Source organism: Chrysochloris asiatica, unplaced genomic scaffold, assembly GCF_000296735.1.
Source record: "Chrysochloris asiatica unplaced genomic scaffold, ChrAsi1.0 scaffold00072, whole genome shotgun sequence".
Classification (NCBI taxonomy): Eukaryota; Metazoa; Chordata; class Mammalia; order Afrosoricida; family Chrysochloridae; genus Chrysochloris; species Chrysochloris asiatica.
This window is the reverse complement of record NW_006408590.1, coordinates 870816-895095: the sequence shown is the minus strand read 5'-3', so window position 1 is coordinate 895095 and position 24280 is coordinate 870816. Positions and strand designations below refer to the sequence as shown.

The 24280-nt window shown below is 40.5% G+C and overlaps 1 protein-coding gene across 4 annotated transcripts in view; it reads left to right on the top strand.

Annotated features, from left to right (window-relative positions):
- Positions 1-23908, top strand: part of BDNF (brain-derived neurotrophic factor) — a 71429-nt gene extending 47521 nt beyond the window's left edge. For 3 of the 4 annotated variants that reach the window (XM_006864851.1, XM_006864852.1, XM_006864854.1), the window contains exon 2: positions 22650-23551. In XM_006864851.1, the coding sequence (XP_006864913.1) occupies positions 22650-23414 (765 nt within the window). In that variant the 3' untranslated portion in view covers positions 23415-23551. Of the gene's footprint in view, positions 1-22649 lie in introns of all 4 variants that reach the window. The other variant, XM_006864853.1, reaches the window with a different exon arrangement.
- Positions 23909-24280: the final 372 nt, after the last annotated feature.

The window sequence follows — 24280 nt, the reverse complement described above, 5'->3', positions numbered from 1 at the left end:
TGACAGCATCATTCTCAATGATACTCAGTCTTATTTTTATATGAGGACAGTGGACTCCCATTTCAGAAAAATGCTCTTGATTTAGGTTCCCTGTATAGTATGTATGGTAAGTGGAGCCTGACAGAGTGTTTATGCCATCCAAATGGACGTTCTTTTTTTATGTAGGATTTTAACAGAAGAAAATCATTCCTCCTCACCTTTGTGAAATAGTTGCACTTGGGGAATTGCATTGATGACTGCAGCTGGCCTGCATAAAAGCTCATTCCTAAGCATAGGGTGGACTGCCAGAAGTTGGCTGACACACCACTGATAAACACACATTTTCTTTTGTTAAAACTTGTGAAGGCTTTCACAACAGGCATTTCCAGTTTTTTCTCAGACTCCTTGCAGCTGTTTCTCTGAAAGTCTGCTTTCTTCTAAGGCTGACTATGGCCAGAAGCAAGGTGTTCAGTCTTTTGTGCCATTGTCAACTAACACAGGATGTCAGCCCAGGTATATGTTTTGCATCAACTCAGAGTGACTGTGGGTCTACCTTGCCTTTGCTATTTATCCTAGGACCTCTGGGTGTCAGTTTGGTGGCTGCAGACCCTCACAAAGTCTCCACTTAGTGATCCTTGTTCCGTTGCCTGTTTGGACTCAATTATTCTTGCTGGCGTGCTTTGTTGAGGATCTAGTGCCCTGTGCATGCTGAACCATATGTTCTGTTGTGTTTGTGGTCTTAACTTGCTGCATGAACTACTCTTTGGGAACAAGTTTAAGATTCTGTGGGAAATTTTGTCTTGTGGTACTTTTTTTTTCACTCTCAGCCCTTCAGGTATATGAGGGAGCTTCAAAAAGTTTATGGAAAAAAAAGGATTACAAAACAATGGAGTTTTTCCACAAACTTTATGAAGGCCTCTTGTATTCTTGAATAACAGGACAAATGGGAGAAGTCACAAATGGGGTGGCCTAGGGAACTATGTCTGCAGGCTCCGGGGGGATTAGGGTTAGGTACTCAAAAGAAATTCTTTATACCACAAGTATGAAATGACTGAAGTCATTCTTACTCAAGTAGAGTTAATGCACACGTTTTTGGTTGTGGTTATTTGTCTAGAAAGTATATAGTTCTGTTCCAATGCCCAAAGAGATCTTCACAGGGGAGAACGCTCTGGCATCTTCAACAGATTATGTTCATGCATAGTTTTGACACTGTCCTATTCAATATGCATATATAGTTAGTACGTTGAGGGGAGTAATCCAGTAATGGTCAAATGATAGTGAAAAAGGATCATTGAGGTTATATGCAGCCTGAGTAGAATCTGTGTGTAAACAAACTGTGCTGATCAGGAATGATCAAGTGAGACTTTACTTAAATAAGAAATTGGTACAGAGAGGGTTTCCAGGATATCTCCACCAAGTAGGCTACCCTACAATGTGAAGCATCACAAAAGTTTGGTATTATATTTATCCGACTACTCAGAGCATCTTCCAACCCTCTCCTCTCCCCTATGTACACACTATCACCACCAATATTGTATTTATTTATAGGTTCTGTGTAGAAATATAATGAGCCCTAGTGATGTTGTACAATAAGCAGTGGGCTACTACTACAAGGTCGGCAGTTCAAACCCACTAGTGGCTCCCCGGGAGAAAGATGAGGTTGTCCCTGTAAAGATTTCCAGCTTCAGAAACCGAGTATAGGGTTGTTATGAGTTGAAATCTACTTGGCAGCAGTGGTTGGATATGTAGAAATACAAAAAGCCCCTGATGATACAGTGGGTTAAGTGTTGGTTGCTAATTGAAAAGTTGGTTTGAATACCTCAGCCACTGAGCAGAAGAGATGAGGCAAACTGTTTCCGTAAAGATTTGCAGCCTCAGAAAACCCTATGGAAGAGTTCTCTGCCCTGTAGGATCCTAGGTGTAAGAACTGGCTTAAAGGCAGTGGATTTTTGTTTTGTTTTTGCTTTATGTAGAATATGGAACACTGGTGGTGCCATGGTTAAGCATTGGTTTGGCAACCAAGAAGTCAGCAGTTCGAACCCACTTGCTACTCCATAGGAGAAAGATGTGGCCGTCTGCTTCCGTAAAGGTGGTTGTTACATGCCATTGTTTTGGTTCCGACTCATAGCGACCCTGTGCACAACAGAACAAAGCACTTGCTCAGTCCTGTACCATCCTCACAATGTTTGAGCCCATTGTTGCTGCCACTGTCTCAATCCATCTTGTTGGGGGTCTTCCTCTTTTTCAGTGACCCTCTACCAAGCCATGATGACAAAGTCTCGCCCATCCTCATCTTTAGGGAGCATTCTGACTGTACTTTTTCCAAGACAGATTTGTTTGTTCTTCTGCCATGGTATATTAAGTATTTCTTGCAATACCACAATTCCAAAGCATCGGTTCTTCTCTGATCTTCCTTATTCATTGTCCAGCCTTCACATACATAGGTGACAGAAAATAGCATGGCTTGGGTCCTCAAAGTGAAATCTGTGCTCTTTAACACTTTAAAGAAGTCTTTTGCAGTAGATTTGTCCAATGTAATATGTCATTTGATTTCTTGACTGCTGCTTTCATGAGCATTGATTATGAGTCCAAATATACAGAAATCCTTTACAACTTTATTCTTTTTCTCTGTTTATCGTGACATTGTTTATTGGTCCATTTGTGAGGCTTTTAGTTTTCTTTAAAGGCTACAGTCGTGGAAACCCTATGAGAGTTTGTACAACTTCGTAGGTATTTATGTTCAGTGAAAAGGAGTGGAACAAACAGATGTTCTCACAATCCAGACACTCATGGCACCGTGGAATTGAGTGTTTCCTTACAGGTGCATTCTAATGGCTTCAGTGATGTGGATATTTTCTGACTAGCCATATGGATCTTTTGTCATCTGAGATGTTAATATTTTCCTGGTCTTTTGTAGTAACTCTGGAATAGGGCCAGTTTCTTGAATAGGGTCCACATGGCTTATTATGCACGGGCCAGGAAGGTAGCTTACTTGAACTCTTCAGATGCACAGTGACACACAGAAAAGTTGGGGGCTGAGGTGGGGCAGTGGGCAGGGGAACACATTTAATTATTTTTCTTCCTGCATTAAGCTACAAATAATGAGCACTTTCCTGTGCTTTACAGTAAGTAATTAAAAGAAATTATAGAGTTGGATGCAAAAATAACCCGAAGGACAACTGCATGTGTGGAACTACCAGTTTTCTCCATGTGTGTGCAAGATTAATCCTCGTTAACGCTCAGAACATTGAGTTTCTATAGAAAGGGATGCATGTCCACACATGTTTTGGCATCTACCCACACGCTTCTGTATGACTACACATCCCAGAAGAAGGGCTGTGGTGTGTGCATTTGAGCTTCAGTGGAATTTAACAAACTGATTTTCTGAAAATGGTCTCATAAAGGTGAGAAACAAAGTGACTACCCTTCTCTTGCTAATTTCATCTTTCTTCTAGAATTTCTTGATAGTAATTTTAAAAAGAGTGTTACTCTTCTGTGTTTAGAGGTAATTTATTCTTCCAATTTCTTTTCCCCACCTATTTTCACCTGTCTTGCTTTTAAAAACTTTAATGTTTTCTCTACTTCAGAGGTTAAGGTCTAATCTAGAAAGGTTCCTTCATCAGGTGAGAATTATTCATCCCCGTCGCATTTTAGCCCTTGATGAATTAATGAAGTTGAAGCCTGCCAGTTTGCACCTAAGAGAGGTCTAATTATGTACAGATATAATGGAAATTGTTCAGATAACTAATTAACCACAGGAGTACATTGGCTATGGAAAATTTCAGGAGCACCGTCTGTGGAAAAACCAGGAAGGGCATGACTTTACCACAGCTCTGGGGTCCATTAAGAATGTGTCTGTGTGGCATCTGTATATAACTCGGTGGTGTATAGTGTTGGCTCACAGCTGTAGGAATTCCCATAGCATTTCATGGCAACAGGACAGAGAGTCCAACACCCTAGAGGCAACCTGTTGATTGAAAGTTGCCAATTCTGAGAGACTGAAACTGGGTGCACTAGTCTTAGGGTTAACTTTCTTTCTTCTTTAATTGCAATTGTTCTGGAATGTTCCCAATCTTCATGTAATGCCAAACATCTTTTTCCTAAGAGAGGATTCCCTTTATCCCTTGTCTGACAGAGTTACCACATGCTCTCTCCTTAGGGACAAGATAAGCACTTGCATCATCCTTGCATTAAAAAAAAAAAACAAAAAAAAAACTTATTTCTGGATTCAAGAATGTGAAAGACAGTGGTCTTCTTTCTGTGTTTTTAACAGCCCCTGTTAGTAGATGTGCCTAGTTTGTAATTTAAAGTGTAAACGTCTTAATTGGGTTGATATGTGTACTTTCCTATGTGGGGCCCAAGGAGGAACTCAGTCATTTATAAATGATTTAATAGCAACATTACCAGGCTTCCCAGTATAAGTCATCAGCGTCTGTACTGATGAACTTGGAGACTTCTGGGTGTTCGGAACTTGACAATCTTTGCAGTTATTTGTAAGAAGCTTAAAGTATGGACAAATCTCTAGTTCAGCTTCTAAAACTGCCCCATCAACTTTCTCATAATATTGTTCAATTCAAATTTTTATTCTTGAAGCAAATGATTCCAAATACTGGAATCCACTTGAGAAATCATGCTGCCTGCCAGCCATCTTATTGAAGCAGAGTCAGAGTTGGGGTTGGAGGAGAGGGGTGTTTGATGCTTGATATCCAAGTATTTTAGGTTTTTGTTGTTGTATTCATTTTTTGTTGTTGTTGTTGTTTGGTTGGCTGTGTTTTAATGTCATGGTATTTGTTAGGAGATAACTGTATCTCTCAAGCTCAGGAAATGTTTAGAAATAAGAAATCTGCCACTGAGCGTGTAGGTCAGTCTTCCCTGTTGGTGTCTCTATTTCACCCTTTCAGGACAAAAAGAACTCCCAAGGCTCAGAGACATCTGGCTGAAAGTACTATAAATACATATGCCTGGAAATGCACCACCTGCCATAGCTGGTCGTATCATTTCCAGCATTATTCTGATTGAGTGAGTGATGTTAGGCTGGGCAAATGCTCAGGGATGGTAATTATGCTTACATTTGACTTATAGCATTTAGATAAAAATTAGCGATTGAGTGGAAGTCCAGATTCAGGTAAGCAGTACTCTGTAAATTCTCATTCAACCAGTCACCTTTGTAGATATCCCCCACTTATGGCATGAACACAATAGTGGAAAAGCCAGGAGTGTACCATATAATCCACTTCAACCCTTTTGTTTCCTTATCTTATGTGGTGATGGATGGTGGTCATGTCATAACAACAACCATTGAAGGAGCTCTGGTAACATAGTGTTTACGAGTTGGGCTGCTAACCTCAAGGTCAGCGGTTCCAAACTACTAGCAGTTCTGCAGGAGAATGATGAGGCTTTCTGCTCCCGTAAAGATTTACAGCCTCAGAAACCCTGTGCAGGGTCGCTATGAGTCAGAACCAACTCTACAATATACCACCACCACCGCTCACCATTGGGAGTCCTGGTATGATGCTATTGGCTAATGTGCTGGCTGGACTGCAAAGTCAGTTTGAACCACAAAGTCGGCAATTCAAGCTCACTAGCTGCTCCTTGGAAACCCTTTACAGGATTACTGTGGGTTGGAACCGACTCGACGGCACTTAACAACAACTCATCGTTTGAAAAGGAGCCCTGGTAGCACAGTAGTTAAAGCACTTAGGTGCTAACTGAAAGGTCAGTAGTTCAAAACTACCGGCAGCTCCTTGAAAGAAAGATATGGTAGTCTGTTTCTGTAGATGGTTGTTCTTAAGTGCCTTTGAGTCCGTTCTGACTCATTAGACCCTATATAGGGTTTCCAAGGAGCAGCTGGTGGGTTTGAATCACCCACCTTGTAGTTAGCAGTCCAGTGCTTAACCTATAGTGCCACACAGCCTTGAGAATCCTGTGGGACAATTCTACTCTGTTCTGTACAGTTGTTATGAGTCAGAATTAACTTGGTAGCAACAGGTTTGGATGTTTTAACTCACTATTTCCAGAGTCATTGTTCTTTATAGGAAAAATTTCCCCATGTGAATTCACAGTAATGGTAGAGATCAATTGTTGTTGTTGTTGTTAGGTGCCATCAAGTCGGTACCTTATGCACAGCAAAACGAAACACTGCCCGATCCTGGGCCAACATGGGAACACTGAATGGTTTAAAATTAAGAAAGGGGTGCAACAAGGTTGTATTCTTTCACCATACTTAATTCAACCTGTATGCTGAGCAAACCATCCGAGAATCTGGGTTCTCTGAAGAAAAACGTGGCATCAGGATAGGAGGAAGACTCATTAACAACCTGCGATATGCAGATGATACAATCTTGCTTGCTGAAAGTGAAGATTACTTAAAACATTTACTGATGAAGATCAAAGAACACAGCCTTTGGTATGGATTACATCTCAATGTCAAGAAAACAAAAATCCTCACCACTGGACCAATAAACAACATTCTTATCAATGGAGAAAAGATTAAAGTTGTCAAGAGATCAATACCTATCATTAAATAGATTTACCAATATTCTTTTCAGATCCTCTATTACAGAGTGGGTCACTGAAACGTCATGAAATCAGATAGATAGACTCTCCTTAACAAGCATTACTGTCTACCACATATGGGAATTTGGTAAATAAAACATTGTTTTTGGTAACACAGTAATTAGAACATTGTTAAATCTGAACTTTACTTTAGATCATTATAAGAAGTTCTAAAGAGAACAGAATCCTAATTTAAAAGGTTAGGCTTTTTAATGAATGTCAACTGCCATTTGGTTCTCGTAAATGGAAAAAAAAAGTAGGTTTTTAAAATGCATAACAAAAAACATTTCAGACAACCCACTCCTGTAATAGTCAAGTAACTTGTATATGCTTGCAGTTAGGACTTCTTCATTACAGATCAGAGATAGGCATTGTTGGGCAGTGTTGCTCTGTGAAGATGTGATGTAAAGAGGACACAGAGGAGGGTAGGGCATGGATGGGACTTGCTGATCTGGGAGACTGGTTTCCAAGGAGCCTGTGTTGGTTACGGGAGAATGGTAGGTTTCCTAGGGCAGAAGGGGTGGAAGCATTTAGTGTTTTGGATGGTGGCAGCATATTCCAGGGGTTAGCCTGCGAGTGGGGTGGTCTGGTCTTTGTGCCAGGAATTTTTTTAATCCAAAATTTATGCCATCATTTCAGCTCATTTTAGGAATTATTGCTCTTGCTCATTTTAGAAATAATTGCACCTCCCAAAATACTACGCATATATGCATATTACCAATGCAAGGGAATGAGTCAGTCAGTGTTTGTGGGAACCTAGTTTGTATAAGGTACTATACAACTTGCTTTAGGTGGGAATTCAGGAAAGACTACCCACCCAATCCATGTCGTCTGGTTTTACTCTTGGGGAGGGTGGTGGTGGTGGTGGTGACTTTCCACCAATAGGAAAGTCTTGATTTTTTTTAGGAATGTGTTAGGGAATAGGCTATAGTAATAGAGGGTCAGAGCTCAGTGTTTTGTTTTTATCAAAGGTGCATATTCAGGAATTTTTTCTGTAAAATAATGATTCAAGGAAATATCCTATTTTTAATGGTATTTTTACACATATTTAGAAGGAGCTCTGGTAATGAAGTGGTTACGAGTCGTGCTGCTAATCTCAATGTCAGCAGTTCAAAACTACCAGCATTTCCACAGGAGAAAGATGAGGATTTCTGCTCCCATAAAGACTTACAGCCTCTGAAACCTTATATAGGGTCTCTGTGAGTCAGAACCAACTCCACGGCACATAACCACCACCACCACCCATATTTAGAGGCCTAGTATATATGGTGCTGTAGGATAAGCACTGGACTGCTAACCACAATATTAGCAGTTCAAACCCACCAGTCATTCCAGGAAATTCTCTACAGGATTGCTATGAGTCAGAACGGACTCAATGGCAAACATCAACAACAGCACATATGTTTCACTCTTCATCTCGGTCCTGCTTTTAAAACCAGGAGCTGTGTGTGTCCGGGTTATATCCTTTATATATACCAGCCCAGATTCATTCTAAATGCTAAGCAAATAATTTGAGAAGCTGGACTACATGAAGAATATGCCATCATGACCGGAGGAAGATTCATTAACATTGATATGCATATAACACAACCTTGCTTGCTGTAAGTGAAGAAGAATTAAAGGACTTACTGATGCAGATCAAAGACTACAGGCTTCTGTATGAATTGCACCTGAACATAAAGAAAACAAGAATCTTCATAACTGAATCAGTAAGCAACAGCATGATAATTGGAGAAAAGACTAAAGTTGTCAGGGACTTCATTTTACTTGGCTCTACAATCAATGCCTATCTAAACTGCAGTCAAGAAACCAAGCAATGCACTGCATTTGGCAAATGTGCTTCCACATGACCTCTTGAAGTGCTAAAGAGTTAAGCTGTCACTTTGAGGACTAAGGTGCACTTGACCCAAGCCATAGTATTTTCAGTTACCTCATAAGCATGTGAAAGAGCTCTGGTAGCATAGTGGTTACAAATCAGGCTACTAACCTCAGGGGCAGCAATTCAAAACTACCAGTCATTACGCAGTACAAAGATGAGGCTTTCTGCTCCCGTAAAGATTTACAGCCTCGAAAACCCTGTGCAGGGTCACTGTGAGTTGGAACTGACTCCACGGTACTTACCAACAATAACAACACCATAAGCATGTGAAAGGTGGATAGGGAATCAGTAAGACCTAAGAAGAAATGATACATTTGAATTATACTGGGATAGAATATTGACTATACCATGGAGTTCCAGAAGAATGCACAAATCTCCCTTGGAAGAAGTGCAGTCAGTCTCTTTTCTAACCTGTTCCCAATGCTATGGCTCCCTCAAAGAAGGGTGGCAAGAAGAAGAAGAGTTACTCTGCTATCAGTGAAGTGGTAACCAGAGAGTACACCATCAACATTCACAAACACATCCATAAAGTGGGCTTCAATACGCATGACCCTTAAGCACTCAAGGAGGTTTGAACATTTGCCATGAAGACACAGGTGTCTGGGCCAAAGGAGTCAGGAATGCCCTGTATCCTCTCTATTACATTATCCAGAAAATGTCATAAGGATGAAGAGTCACCTATAAGCTGTGTACCTTCATGTTCAACCAGTCAATGTGGATGAAAATCAACAGCTGATTATGAGATAAAGTTATAAAACATTTAAAAAGCAGTACAGCCAAAATTCTCCTTAGTAATGAGGATGGTAAGACTTTGTCTCAGGTGCGTGGGTCATGTTATCAGGAGGGACCAATCTTTGCAGAATGACATCATGCTTGGTAAAATAGATGTTCAGTGGAAAAGAGGAAGACCCTTATTGAGATGGATTGAAACATTGTCTGCAATGATGGGCTCGAGCATAGCAACAATTATGAGGATGGCCACAGTTTTGTTCTTTTGTATATAGGGTCCCTATTGAATTTAGAGATCATCTGCAGAACAGATTTGATACATTAAACACTAAAGACCAAAAACCTGAGGAGTTGTGGGATGGCATCAAGAACATCATACATGACGAAAATAAAAAGTCATTAAGAAGACAAGAAAGAAGAAAAAGGACAAAATGGATGTCAGAAGAGACACTGAAACTTGCTCTCCAGCATAAAGATGCTAAAGCAAATGGAAGAAATGAGGAGATGCAAGAGCTGAACAGAAAATTTCAAAGATCAGCTCGAGAAGATAAAGCCAAGTATTACAACAAAATGTGCAAAGATCTGGAGTCAGAAAACAAAAAAAGAAGAATACGCTCAGCATTTCTCAAGCTGGGGGCACTGAAAAAAAATTCAAGCCTTGACTTTCGTAATTGAAAGATTCTCTGGGCAAATTATTGAATGATGCAGAAAGTATCAAGAGAAGACGGAGTCACTGTACCAAAAGGAAATGGTTGATGTTCAACCATTTCAAGAGGTAGCATATGATCAAGAGCCAGTGATACTGAAGGAGGAAGTCCAAGGTGCATTGAAGGAGTTAGCAAAGAACAAGGCACAAGGAATTGATGGCATAAAAATTGAAATCTTTCTAGAAAGTTAGATGGCATAAGAGGCACTCACTCATCTCTGCCAAGAAATTTGGAAGACAACTATCTGGCCAACTGATTGGAAGAGATCCGTATTTGTGTCCATTCCAAAGAGAGGTGACCCAACAGAATGCGGAGATTATCAGAAAATCTCTTTGATATCCCATGTGAGTAAAGTTTTGCTAAAGGTAATACAGAAACAGCTACAATCATACATTGACAGAGAACTTCCAGAGGTTCAAGCTGGATTCAGAAGAGGCCGTGGAACGAGAGATATCATTGCTGATGTCCAGTGGATCTTGGCTGAAAGCAGAGAACATTAGAAAGATGTTTACCTGTGTTTTATTGACTATGCAAAGGCTCTCGATTGTGTGGATCATGACAAGCTCTGAACAACATTGTGAAGTATGAGTATTCCGGAATTGTGCTCATGAGGAATCTGTACCTGGACCAGGAAGCAGTTGTTCGAACAGAACATGGGAACGCTGAATGTTTTAAAATTAAGAAAGGTGTGTGACAAGGTTGTACTCTTTCACCATACTTATTCAACCTGTATGCTAAGCAAATAATCTGAGAAGCTGGGTCCTATGAAGAAAAACATGGAATCAGGATTGGAGGAAGACTCATTAACAACCTGCGATATACAGATGATACAACCTTGCTTGCTGAAAGTGAAGAGGACTTAAAACATTTAGTGATGAAAATCAAAGAGCACAGTCTTCGGTATGGGTTACATCTCAATTTAAAGAAAACAAAAATCCTCACCATTGGACCAATAAACAATATTCTTATCAACGGAGAAAAGATTGAAGTTGTAAAGGACTTCATTCTTTTTGGATCAACTATCAACCCACATGGAAACAGCAGTCAAGAAATCAAACTACGTATTGGATTGGGCAAATCTGCTACACAAGACCTTTTTAAAGTGTTGAAGAGCAAAGATGTCAGCTTGAGGACTAAGGTGCGCCTGACCCAAGCCATGGCATTTTCAATAACCTCATATGCCCGCAAAAGCTGGACAGTGAATAAGGAAGACCGTAGAATTGATGCTTTTGAGTTATTGTGTTGGAGGAGAATATTGAAAGTGCCATAGGCTGCCAAAAGAACCAATAGGTCCGTTTTGGAAGAAGTGCAGCCAGCGTGCTCCTTGTAGGCCAAGGCGGCCAAACTTAGTCTCTCATACTTTTGACATATTGTCAAGAGGGAACAGTCACTGGAGAAGGATATCATGTTTGGTAAGGTGGAGGGTCAGAGAAAAAGAGGAAAACCCCTAACGAGATGAATTGGCCTAGTGGCAGCATCCATGGACTCAAGCATGGCAACAAGTAGTGAGGTTGGCCCAGGATCGGGCAGTGTTTCATTCTACTGTGCATAAGGTCGCTATGAGTCAGTACGGACTCCATGGCACCTAACAACAGCAACAATGTATCAGAATCAGCTAGAGTGCACCTAACGACGATCGCATCACTCAAGGTATAGGCTAAGAATCAATCATTTTTCATATACTCTTGTTATTGTTAAGTGCTGTCACGTCAGTTTTGACTCATAGCAACCCTGTATAGGGTTTCCTAGGAGCAGCTGATGGGTTTGAACCACCAACCCTGTGGTCCATTGCATTATCCTGAGGTGCCATACTTAGGAAGGTTAAATAATGTCTTCAAGTGTCAGTAGAGTATAGGCATACTAGAGCAGCAGAGAGTCCTCTGCTATGAAGTTCAGTACTTTCATGGGAAGTATGGTGTGTTGTTGTTCAACAAGCACTAGACTAAAAGGGCGGTTTGAACTGCAAGATTGGCAGTTCTAACTCACCGGCCACTCCCTGAAAACCCTCTCAAAGATCGCTATGAGTCAAAACTGGATGGCATTTAACAACAAAATATTTGAATACTTTTAGAAAGAAGAAGGTAGGTAAAAATGTATTGCTACTTTGGTTCCAGTTCATATGTGAATGGGTTTATTGCCAAACAAAACATGTTTAAACCTGTCTCTGCAATTAGTGTACTGTACTTAGTCTCATAGGACTCCTGGTATGGTGCTGTAGGATAAGCACTGGACTGCTAGCTACAAGGTCAGCAGTTCAAACCCACCAGCTGCTCCTCGGAAATCCTATACAAGGGTCACTATGAGTCAGAACTGACTCCACAACACTTAATAACAATATTTTTATTAGGGTGCCTTCACACACAAAAAAGCAATCAGAACAGTGTCTTCTTATGAGCCAGTAAAATTCAAGTCCGAGAGGTCAGCTCAGAAGGTTTTGACAATTGTTTTTATTTGGGGGTGGGTAGAGGGTGGGACACAATTCAAAGGAGTAATCTTAATAGATTTTCTTAAAGGAGACAGAAAAATCACACAGGCTTTATTATAAAGAAGTTTTAAGGAAATTGTAAACTTGCATTGGTTAAGAAAAAGACAAGGAAAGTTGCCCTGAAGATTTTTATCCCCCACCATCATGACAATGTTTCTGTTCATTGTTTGAGGGTAGCAAGGGGTTTCCTCTAAGACTCTTGTTGGGAAATGTTTCTTCACCCCACCCACCCTGATCTTTCCCCTTCTGACTTCCTTTTTGTGCCATAAATTCAAAGAATATTGAAAAGTTTTACAGTTTTGTTTAATAAAGGTTTCTATGATTATGTAGAAATAGTTTTTGCTTAACCCCTATGCCACTACACTACAGTTTGAAATGTCATTTTAAAAGCCACATCCTTCTAAGCTACGGGTGTTTGCACTCTATCAGGTTTTGCTAAAATATTTATTAGTTTCATTTGAATGGGTATCAAGACAGGTGAGCATCTGAAAAGTTCATTACAGTTTCTCCGCATTGTATTTATGGATTTGAACTACCAATTGAATTCTTTGAAGAGTATGAGTTTGTTTTTTTGCTTTTTTTTGTTTGTGTCGTCGTGTTTTGTTTTTTACAGTCTTATTGGCTAAGCAATATACGAACATTGAGAAATGATACAGAAATAATGCAGAGGGATGGAAGAAACTAATCCCTGTAGTTTAAGACCTAGTTTTCCTTTGGAATCTGGGGCTCTGACCTTGTTCCATCAAGGGAATAACAGTGAGTGAATAAGTTGATTAAAAACTCTGGACCTTTTTCCGCCTGTATAAAATGGGGATAATTATAGTTACCTGCACCTCTAGGGTCCTATGAGTCTTAATTATTTAATATTTGCAAAGTGTTTGGAGATTTTTGAATTAAAAGTGCTGAACAGTAGAACCGAAGTTCAGAGTAATTATAATTGGAATGAGGGTTTGTAGTCCCACCTCTCCTCTACTTCTCTTCATCCTGCTTCTCATCACTCAGCCAACCCAGACATTCTTGATGCTTTCCACTTCTCTCGAACGTCACTTCTTTTTTTCAACTTGCATGAATAAATAAGCAAAAATTAAAAGATCTATCTTGACCTTTAACTCAGCACTTAGTTACTACTTAATACTGCTTTTTACAGCTCAATAGCCGTGAAGAAGAAAATCAGGGAATTAATTTGACTCACCCAATATATCATTCTTGTCTCCCAGGTGTGGTGCTTTAGGATAAACATTGGACTACTGTCCACAAGGTTGGTGGTTCAAACCCATCAACTGCTCCTTGGAAACCCCACACAGGGTTGCTATGAGTCGAAACCACACACAACAACAACACATTGTATGGAGTCCTGGTGTAGTTCTATAGGATAAGCACTAGACTGCTAATCACAGAGTTGGGAGTTCATACCTTCTAGTCACTTCTCTATGAGTTGGAACCTACTCGATGGCACTTAACAGAAAAACACTGTTTGAGCTGGTCTTTGAAAAGCATTCCCCTGCTCAAAAACTCCCTTTGGCTGCTTCTTGCCTATAAGGCAAATCTTAACTCTTTTGCATTGTCCTCAAAGCTTTCCATAATCTGGTAATTTTTAAATCTTATTTGTCTCTCTTCCTGTTCCACAACTCTCCTCTCCAGAAGCTTGTACCACGCCTACCTACTTTAATGTCTTTAATCAAGCTGCCATCCATCCACTGGAATCTTTTCTGGGTATGTTCAAATCTTTCTTATCCTTAGCAACCTTTTCCATAAAGGATGACTTGATGTCCCTAACTGGAAGTAATCTCTTTCTTCTATAGAATTCTATTTATTACCTCTCATGAGTCTTTTCTACCTTTATAATTTAGTGATTCACATGTTTGCCCTACTTCCCTCTTAGAATATGAGACTTAAAGCTAGAATCCATGTTTGAAGAATGATTGAACAAAGTAAGACTAATATATGGAAACAGAGAAATTGCATGCAAACTAAAAGATTTTTTATATTGATTTATAGGATTTCATTTGGGTAATCTCTTTTATTATATATTTTAAGTTGTTATTGTGAATTATGTGGGTTTACATGGGAGAACATCAGTTTTACATTCATCCTATCGTATTTCGTTTCATTGCAATGATTACAATACCCTCCATGGATCATCAAATAGCCAAAGGATACACCCCTACAGGCCCGCCCCACCACCACCACCACACTGGCCGCCAGCACACAGCCCCTCTCCCTCCCTGAGTCCAGTGTCCCCAGCCACTACATCTGCCCACTTCATCATCTCTGTTTCCATCCCTGGCATCATTGCCTCTCTGGGTAGGGTCACACTCTCTGTTCTTCTCACTTGGTAATCTCTTAATAGGTTTGCATCATGTATGTTAGGAATTAAATATTAATTGATAATTTCTTCATCATTGCCATTATTCTTGTTGTTTATAAGACAAACTAAGATAAGCAACCATCTCTTTATCCTGTGTCTTCATTGATAGCACATTCATTGACAAAACTCAAAAGGACTGTGGGAGCAAGTTTTACTTTTTTAATTTTTTCCCTCAATATGTTTGCATTATCTTTACTATAGTTTGTCTGCTCTGTTTTAGCTTTGACTATGGAAACTAGGTTTCAACATCCCTGCTATTTTTTTTTTTAAACAAAATTTTCCCTTAGAGGTAGACTGTACTATCTGAAATTCTATTCACCGAGCGTACCATACATAGTCTTTTAGACAAATTCAAGTTACTGTTACAGCACAAGGGCACACTGGCATGGATAGTCATCTGGCTGAATGTTTAAGACTTGTTAGCGATTTACAGATTTGCCATGCTTAAAACTAAGCTTGTACCAAATTGTATTTCCTATGAATGGCACTAAGAAAACCTCCTAGCATTATACAGATGTGGATGAACTGGTTGTTGTAAGCTTTGGAGGATAATTAGAGAGCACTGATAAATATGTAATGTACATACAGTCTACTTAACAATATTGCACAGCCTCTTTATCTTTTCTTGATATTATTGTTAAGTACCATCGAGTCGGTTCCAACTCATAGCAACCCTGTATAGGGTTTCCAAGGAATGGGTGGTGGTTCAAACTGACCTTGTGGTTCAGTGCATTATTCCACAGTGCCAAACCAGGACTCTATGGAAGCTCTTATTTAATAATTTCCTCTTCTGTTATTTCCTCATAAAATGCTTAGAATTGCTCATTGCGGAGATTAGTGGAAAAAGGAAAAATTCATTGCCATTAAGTCAGTTCTGAAGATAGCAACCTTAACAAAATAGAACCATCACATAGAATTTCCAAGGCTGTAGTCTGGTGTAGCGCTGCAGGATAATGTGCTGGACCATAAGGTCAGTTTGAACCACAAGGTTGGTAGTTCAAACCCACCAGCCGTTCTTGGGAACCCCATACTGGGTCGCTGTGTGCCATAACTGACTCAATGGGACTTCACAACAACATTTTTTATAGAAGAAGACTGCCACATTTTTCTTCTGTGGAGAACCTGGTGGGTTCAAACTAACAACCTTAAACTGCACTTAACCACGGTGACACTGGGGTTCCTTGAAAAAGGAAAAGGAGGTTAAAAGGCTGTAATTTCAAGTTTTGCTATTATTGCTATCATTGACAATTCTGTGAATCTCCTATTGATCTGAACTTCATAGGAAGTAGAAACCGTTATTATGTTATAGCATTATTTGCTTTTTAATTATTCCCCTAAAGCTCTACAATATGAGAAGAACTGAAGAGATTGCCATCTGTCACATGCCTTAAGTCTCATCAATTGGGGTTAATGCAGCGTTCACCGTGCCTGAGCTCACTGGTGCTGCCACACAAAAAGGCTTCTCATAAACAATGATTGCAGAACTCCCTTCTCTCTTAGTGTAATAAAACCAAAGGTTTTACTACTACTGTGGACTCCTATTAGTATATCAGATATGGCACTATAGGATCAGCACTGGACTGTGAACCACAAGGTCAGCACTTCAAACCCACCAGTTACTCCATGGAAACCATTTACAGCGGTTGCTATGAATCAGAAGTGACTCAACAGCACTTAACAACAATACTATTACGTCATAAGGAACTACCAGACACTCTGCAAGAGAAAGATGAGGGTTTTTGCTCCTGTAAAGATTTACAGTCTCGGAAACACTATACATGATCACTATGAGTCAGAACTGACTCCATGGCATGTAACCACCACCACCACTATTATGTCATAGAATTGCTATGAGTTAGAATCAACTTAGTTGCAATGGGTACTGTTATTTCATTCTTAGCAATCAGTAATGGGGATTTCCCTGTAAAAGCATGCCATCCAATGACGACTGACCATAATTAGCAAATACCGGTAACAATAAGTTTAAATTGAAATACTAAATGAGGTGCAATGTGTAATTTTAGAAGGGAAGGAGAGCTGTGTGTGCTGGAGTAATTAGAGAAGGTGCTGTATAACTTGATGCTTCAGTATGTCAGGAAGCATTGCTAGTGTTGTTAAATGCCATCGAGCTGATTCCAACTCATACCAACCCTGTATAGGGTTTCTGAGGAGCAGCTGGTGAGCTTGAACCACCAAACTTGCAGTTCAAAAGACTTTGCAATCTGACACATTAGCCCACAGCACCACACTAGGATTGTTGTTGTTGTTGTTGTTAGGTGTCATCTAGTCAGTACCCACTCATAGCGAACTTATGCACAGCAGAACGAAACATTGCCCGATCCTGGACCAACCTCACTACTATTGCCTGCCTACTACTGCTGCCACTTGGCTAGTCCATCTCGTTGGGGGTAAGCAAGCCTTATTCAAAGAAAGGGAGTCTGTCAGAGGAATGGAACATGTCACTTCAGGTGTATGGAGTTCCAAGAACTCTGGTCTATTCATAGCCAAGGTGATGAGGCATTGAGTAATATGATGAAGTTAGTGAAGCAGGGTGAGGCCATATTTTGGAGACTGTTGAGGCGAAAGGGGTTAGTCTGATCTGGTAGAAAAACAAAGACATTTCAAGTTTTTGTGCAAGAAAGTGAAAAACTGAGAATGATTAGTAAGACAGTGATTAGCAAGATTGAAGGGAGCAGGAAGGGTATCAGGTATATCAGGGGGCATTATAATTACAAAGTATGAGATGGTGAGAACTGAACCAAGATGGTGGCACTAGAATGGAGAAAAAGGATGGAGTGGAAGAATTTCTTAAAAGAAACAGGAGAAAGGACTTCTTGACTGACTAGAGTTGAAGGCCAGATGAGAAAGGTGTTTTCAAACTTGAGTCTAAGATTTCTAACCTTTGGCCTCAGTTGCCCAGAATATTAGGAAATCATTGTCCCAATTGCTCCAGCAAAAAGCACTGAGTTTGGTGTTAGACCCATTAAACTTCAAGGCCTTATAATTGATAGACAGCATTACAGACTGGGCGTGCAGGATTGGAGATGGGTTGAGTTTTAATAAAATCTAGTTAATTGCTGAATGCTACAGAGATGACCTGTGTCTGTGACAGTTTCAAGAGGTAGCATATGATCCAGAGCCAATGAGACTGAAGGAAGAAGTCCAAGGTGCATTGAAGGAATTGGCAAAGAACAAGGCACCAGGGATTGATGGAATAAAAATTGAAATCTTTCAGGAAAGTGAGGCAGCACAGAAGGCACTCATTCTTTCTGACAAGAAATTTGGAAGACAACTATCTGGCCAACTGATTGGAAGACATCCGTACTTGTGCCCATGCGAAAGACAGGTGACCCAACGGAATGCGGAAATCATTGGATAATCTCTTGATATCCCATGCGAGTAAAGTTTTGCTAAAGGTAATACAGAAACGGCTACAATCATACATTGACAGAGAACTTCCAGAGGTTCAAAGATGTTCAGAAGAGGCCGTGGAACGAGGGATATCATTGCTGATGTCTGATGGATCTTGGCTGAAAGCAGAGAATGTCAGAAAGATGTTAACCTTTGACTGCGCAAAGGCTTTCGATTGTGTGGATCATGACAAGCTATGGACAATATTGCAAAGTATGAGTATTCCGGAACACTTAATTGTGCTCCTGAGGAATCTGGACCTGGACCAGGAAGCAGTTGTTTAAAAAGAACATGGGAATACTGAATAGTTTAAAATTTAAAAAGGTGTGCGACAAGGTTGTGTTCTTTCACCATACTTATTCAACCTGTGTGCTGAGCAAATAATCCGAGAAGCTGGGTTATACGAAGAAAAATGTGGCATCAAGATTAGAGGAAGACTCATTAACAACCTGCAATGTGCAAATGATACGACCTTGCTTGCTGAAAGTGAAGAGGATTTAAAATATTTACTGATGAAGATCAAAGAGCACAGCCTTGGGTATGGATTACATCTCAATGTAAAGGAAACAAAAGTTCTCACCACTGGACCAATACACAACATTCTTATCAATGGAGAAAAGATTGAAGTTGTCAGGGACTTCATTCTTCTTGGATCAACTATCAACACTCACGGAAGTAGCTGTCAAGAAATCAAACAACGTATTGCATTAGGCAAATCTGCTGCATAGGAACTTTTTTAAAAGTGTTGAAGAGCAAAGATGTCAGCATGAGGACTAAAGGTGCACCTGACCCAAGCCATGGTATTTTCAATAACCTCATATGCATTTGAAAGCTGGACAGTGAATAAAGCAGACCACAGAAGAATTGATGCTTTTGAGTTATGGTGTTGGAGGAGAATATTGAAAGTGCCATGGACTGCCAAAAGAACCAATAGATCTGTTTTGGAAGAAGTGCAGCCAGAGTGCTCCTTGGAGGCCAAGGTAGCCAAACTTCGCCTCTCATACTTTGGACATATTGTTAAGAGGGACCAGTTATTGCAGAAGGATATCATGTTTGGTAAGGTGGAGGGTCAGAAAAAAAGAGGAAGACCCCCAACGAGATGGATTGGCCAAGTGGCAGCATCGATGGACTCAAGTGTGCCAACAGTAGTGAGGTTGGCCCAGGATCAGGCAGTGTTTCGTTCTGCTTTGCATAAGGTTGCTGTGGGTTGGTACCGAGTCCATGGCACCTAACAACAACAACAGAGATGACCATGTTTGGGCTTCGGGTTGAAAGCCAAATCATGTTTATTAAGATGCCATTTGTTCCTCTTGCTTATGGAACTGATGAGAAAATGATATAGGAATTCTTCACTGCTTTTCTAACCAAGAAATTATTAATGAAAAGATATGTTGTTGTTGTGTGCTGTGGAGTCGGTTCCGACTCATAGCGACCCTGACAAGGTTCCCGAGGCTGTAAATCTTTACCGGAGCAGAAAGCCTCATCTTTCTCCCATGGAATAAAAATGTGCCTAAAAGAGCTCTTTTAGTAAGCATAAAATTAAAGTTCTGAGTGATAAAGAAAGCAGTATTTTAGCTGGCAGTGAGTTTTTTTGTTTGCTTACACCACCACCACCGCCACCACCACCACCACCACCACCACCACCACCACCACCCTTAGTGGTGGTGGCTGTGTGCTATCGAGTTGGTTCCAACTCATAATCACTCTGTATAGGGATTCTGAGGTTGTAAATGTTTACAGAAGTAGAAGGCTCATCTTTCTCCTGCAGAGTGACTGGTACTTTGGAACTGCTGATCTTGTGATTAGTAATAGCCTAGCTCATTATCCACTGTGTTACAAAAGCTCCTTTCCCCCCGCTTTTGTTGTTAAGTGCCATCAAGTGGATTCTGGCTCATAGCAACCCTTTATAGGGATTCTGAGGAGCAGCTGATGAGTTTGAACCGCTGACCTTGTGTTTCTAACTGAACTTGTGGTCCAGTGCTTATCCTACAGCACCACCCCAGGCTACATTTTCCCTTGGTGGTGGTAGTTATGTGCCATGGAGTCGGAACTGACTCAGAGACCCTGTACAGGGTTTCCGAGGCTGTAAATCTTTATGGGAGCAGAAAGCCTCATCTTTCTCCCGCAGAGTAGCTGGTAGTTTCCAACTGCTGCCCTTGAGGTTCGCAGCCCGATTCGTAACCACTACACTACCAGAGCTCCTTTCCGTTAGTAATAGATAAAATGGTATATTGTATAATGATGATATTTTAGATTTGATGAAATCTCGGCTAGTTGTTACATAGATGGCTAGAATAAAATACTGTGAATTTGCATTCTGTCTCTATGGTTGACCTAAATTCAAGGTGTCCTGTGAGTTGTTTGAAGTTGGATAGGAAATATTAGGAGATAGGGCTTTTATTCAATCGTCTTAGTACAGCCTGCCAGGAATGGCAGCCTCCACAGAGGGTCCATTATGATGATGGTGCAGAATCCGTAACATTCACAAAGGACTAGGTATGAGTAGAATGGGTATCCGTGTTTTACTCACACCAATTTGCCCTTTCTAATCTCAGTGTCCCTGATAGAGCAGTGGATTATGAACTGGGCTGCTAACTGCAAGGTCAGCAGTTGGAATCTACCAGTCTCTCTGTGGGAGAAAAATTAGATTTTCTGCTCCTGTAAAGATTTACAGCTTCAGAAATCCTATACAGACCCAGTGGCACTCAAGCACACCACCAATCTCATACTATTGTGTAATTCCAACAGTTCTGAGTTTGCTTGTGATTTGTGCAATGTGAGAGTGAATCTACAGGGAAATTTGTGTTTAGGGATTGTAATAAAGTATCTTAATGATAAAATATGTGATCCTGTAATAAAGTCTCTTAATGGTAGAATATATGATCCCTTACAAAAGTGATCAACGAAAACATTCAGTTCCCAGTTGCAGAGTTTTAACCCATTTCTGCAATATGACCTATTGACCGGAGGTAAGTTGCTTTTTCATTTACTGATAGAATCACAGTCCTGTTTCTTACTGGTTTACACAGACAGGGCAACAACTAGGATACACACATGTCTTTTTGTAAGTCTATGCTCCGGAACAGAGAAGTAGGAAGAAAGTTAGAGTGTCAGGGCTGGGGAATGCTTCTCTTTACTCCTATGGGGCACGGTGCTTCAGGTAAGTGATTCTGAAGTCCTTCACCACCTGAAGGTTACCTGGGGTTGGTCTGTAGGTATGTCTTAATTCTGCTTCTTCATCTAGATGAGTTGACTTCCTAGAGCATGCTTGTAGATATAGAGCCAAACTTAGAGTGGAGCAACCCTCTGGCAAACAGGAAAAGATTAATGTTGTGGTATGCTATTAAGGGACTCCCCAGGAAACTTCAAACGCACAGGAAGAATCACTAGCTGCCTATTCCAAAATGTGCAAAATGCCATTCAGTTTTTCAAAGGGTTGATGAACTCAGAGCTCTCTCTGGCACACACAGATATACACACATGTGGAGACACAGGCCCACATACACAAAAAGGAAGTTGAGCTTGCTTCCATGGATCTGCGTGTTCTCCAGGAAAGCCAAAGGGTGAGGGGCCTCAGAGAGTTGATGGGGAGAAGAATGGAGTCCGCATATGGGAGGCATTTGAAATGGACTTCAATGCCTTTTTAATGCTGCCTTTTCCCAGTTTCTTACACAGACACATTGTGTTCATGACATCAGCCCCAGGCCTAGACACATCATTAAAATCAATGCGTAGAAAAAGATTTTTGTTTGGAAATAAGCAAAACGTTTTCAGTTATGACCACCCAGGTGTAGTAGAAAGAACATTGGACCCAGAGTGGGGAGACTTGAGTTCCTAATATAATATAAACTTTCTTCAAGACGCAAGGTAAGCCCTTTGTAACCTTTTGTTTCCTTATCTGTGAAACAGAATGGCTTAAGGAAACAATCAGTCTTCTTCGACCTATGGGAGAACAAAATCCTATAATGTAAAGGCTCTTTATAGCTCCCTGATACCTAATTTTGTGTGCTGTTAATGTGTAGACATCACATAGGTTAGGTAGACAGACCCACTCAGACCCCTCAGGCCACTACTGTCCCTGTCACATGCTCTGCAACAGGACCATGCTGCTAACTTGAAAAAAAAAAAAATTACTATTACACTTGCAGTTGTTGCTTAGTAACATTTCTGATTTTGTGTTTCCAGTGACAGCATGAGCAGAGATCATTAAAAATTAAACTTACCAAGCTGCTAAAGTGGGAGGAAGGAGGAGAACTTGAAGCCACAATTTTTTTTCACATGCTCATCAGCCATTTAATCTTGGATTTAGATGCTAAATCTAGAGAAAACATTGCACGTCTCTGGTTTATATTAAACCACATTTAACACACTACTGACATTAAGTTATATCTGGTACAGCTTGAATTTATCTCCAATACATAAAAATCCTTGACCCTGTAGAATGGTCTGGAATTACAATCAGATGAGCCACATTGTATCTCTATGAAAGAACTCTCTAACCAATTTTATGTCCTGTTTCTGCTTTCTCCCCCACAGTTCCACCAGGTGAGAAGAGTGATGACCATCCTTTTCCTTACTATGGTTATTTCATACTTCGGTTGCATGAAGGCTGCCCCCATGAAAGAAGCCAACATTCGAGGACAAGGCAGCTTGGCCTACCCAGGTGTGCGGACCCATGGGACTCTGGAGAGCATGAATGGGCCCAAGGCGGGTTCTAGAGGCCTGACCTCATTGGCTGACACTTTCGAACATGTGATAGAAGAGCTGTTGGATGAGGACCAGAAAGTTCGGCCCAATGAAGAAAACAATAAGGATGCGGACATGTACACTTCCAGGGTGATGCTCAGTAGTCAAGTGCCTTTGGAGCCTCCTCTTCTCTTTCTGCTTGAGGAATACAAAAATTACCTGGATGCTGCAAACATGTCTATGAGGGTCCGACGCCACTCTGACCCTGCCCGCCGTGGGGAGCTGAGTGTGTGTGACAGTATTAGTGAGTGGGTAACAGCGGCAGATAAAAAGACTGCAGTGGACATGTCGGGCGGGACGGTCACAGTCCTGGAAAAAGTCCCTGTATCGAAAGGCCAACTGAAGCAATATTTCTACGAGACCAAGTGCAATCCCATGGGTTACACAAAAGAGGGCTGCAGGGGCATAGACAAAAGGCATTGGAACTCCCAGTGCCGAACTACCCAATCATACGTGCGGGCCCTGACCATGGATAGCAAAAAGAGAATTGGCTGGCGATTTATAAGGATAGACACTTCCTGTGTATGTACATTGACCATTAAAAGGGGAAGATAGTGGATTTATGTTGGATAGATTATATTGAGACAAAAATTATCTATTTGTATATATACATAACAGGGTAAATTATTCAGTTAAGAAAAGAAATTAATTTTATGAACTGCATGTATAAATGAAGTTTATACAGTACAGTGGTTCTACAATCTATTTATTGGACATACCCATGACCAGAAGGGAAACAGTCATTTGCGCACAACTTTAAAAGTCTGCATTACATTCCTCGATAATGTTGTGGTTTGTTGCCGTTGCCAAGAATCAAAAACGTAAAAAAAGTTTTAAAATCATCATAATAAATTGCATGCTACTTTAATTGTGAATTGATCATACACTGTCCTCTTTCAGAAAACAAAACAAAACAAAAAGACAAAAATTTGAACCCAAACATTCCGTTTACATTTTAGACAGTAAGTATCTTCATTCTTGTTAGTACTCAATCTGTTTTAACTGCTTTTAACTTCTGATGGCGTTGGAATTAAAACAATGGCAAGGTGGTGTTGTCATGCTTTACTGGATTAGGGATGGGCGATGGGAGGGGTATACTTTTGTTTGTTTTGTGTTTTTTTGTTTTTTTGGTTTTTTTCCGTTTGTTTGTTTGTTTTTGTTTTCTTTAGTTTCTACAGGGTGTAGGGAGGGGAAAAGAATATGTTCTGGTTGGTAAAAGAGTCACTCGTATGCTGTAAAGAAGTTTGCAATATCAATCAGATGACTGAAAGTGAATAAAAATTAAGGCAACTGGAGAAAATGCTCACATTCCACTTCCCATGATGCACCTGCAGGCTCTGTTCCCCTCTGGGCATTTGTCAGCAGAAACTGCTTTTGTTGGAAAGGCCTACATTTGCTTAAAGCACACTCCTTCCCTCCTT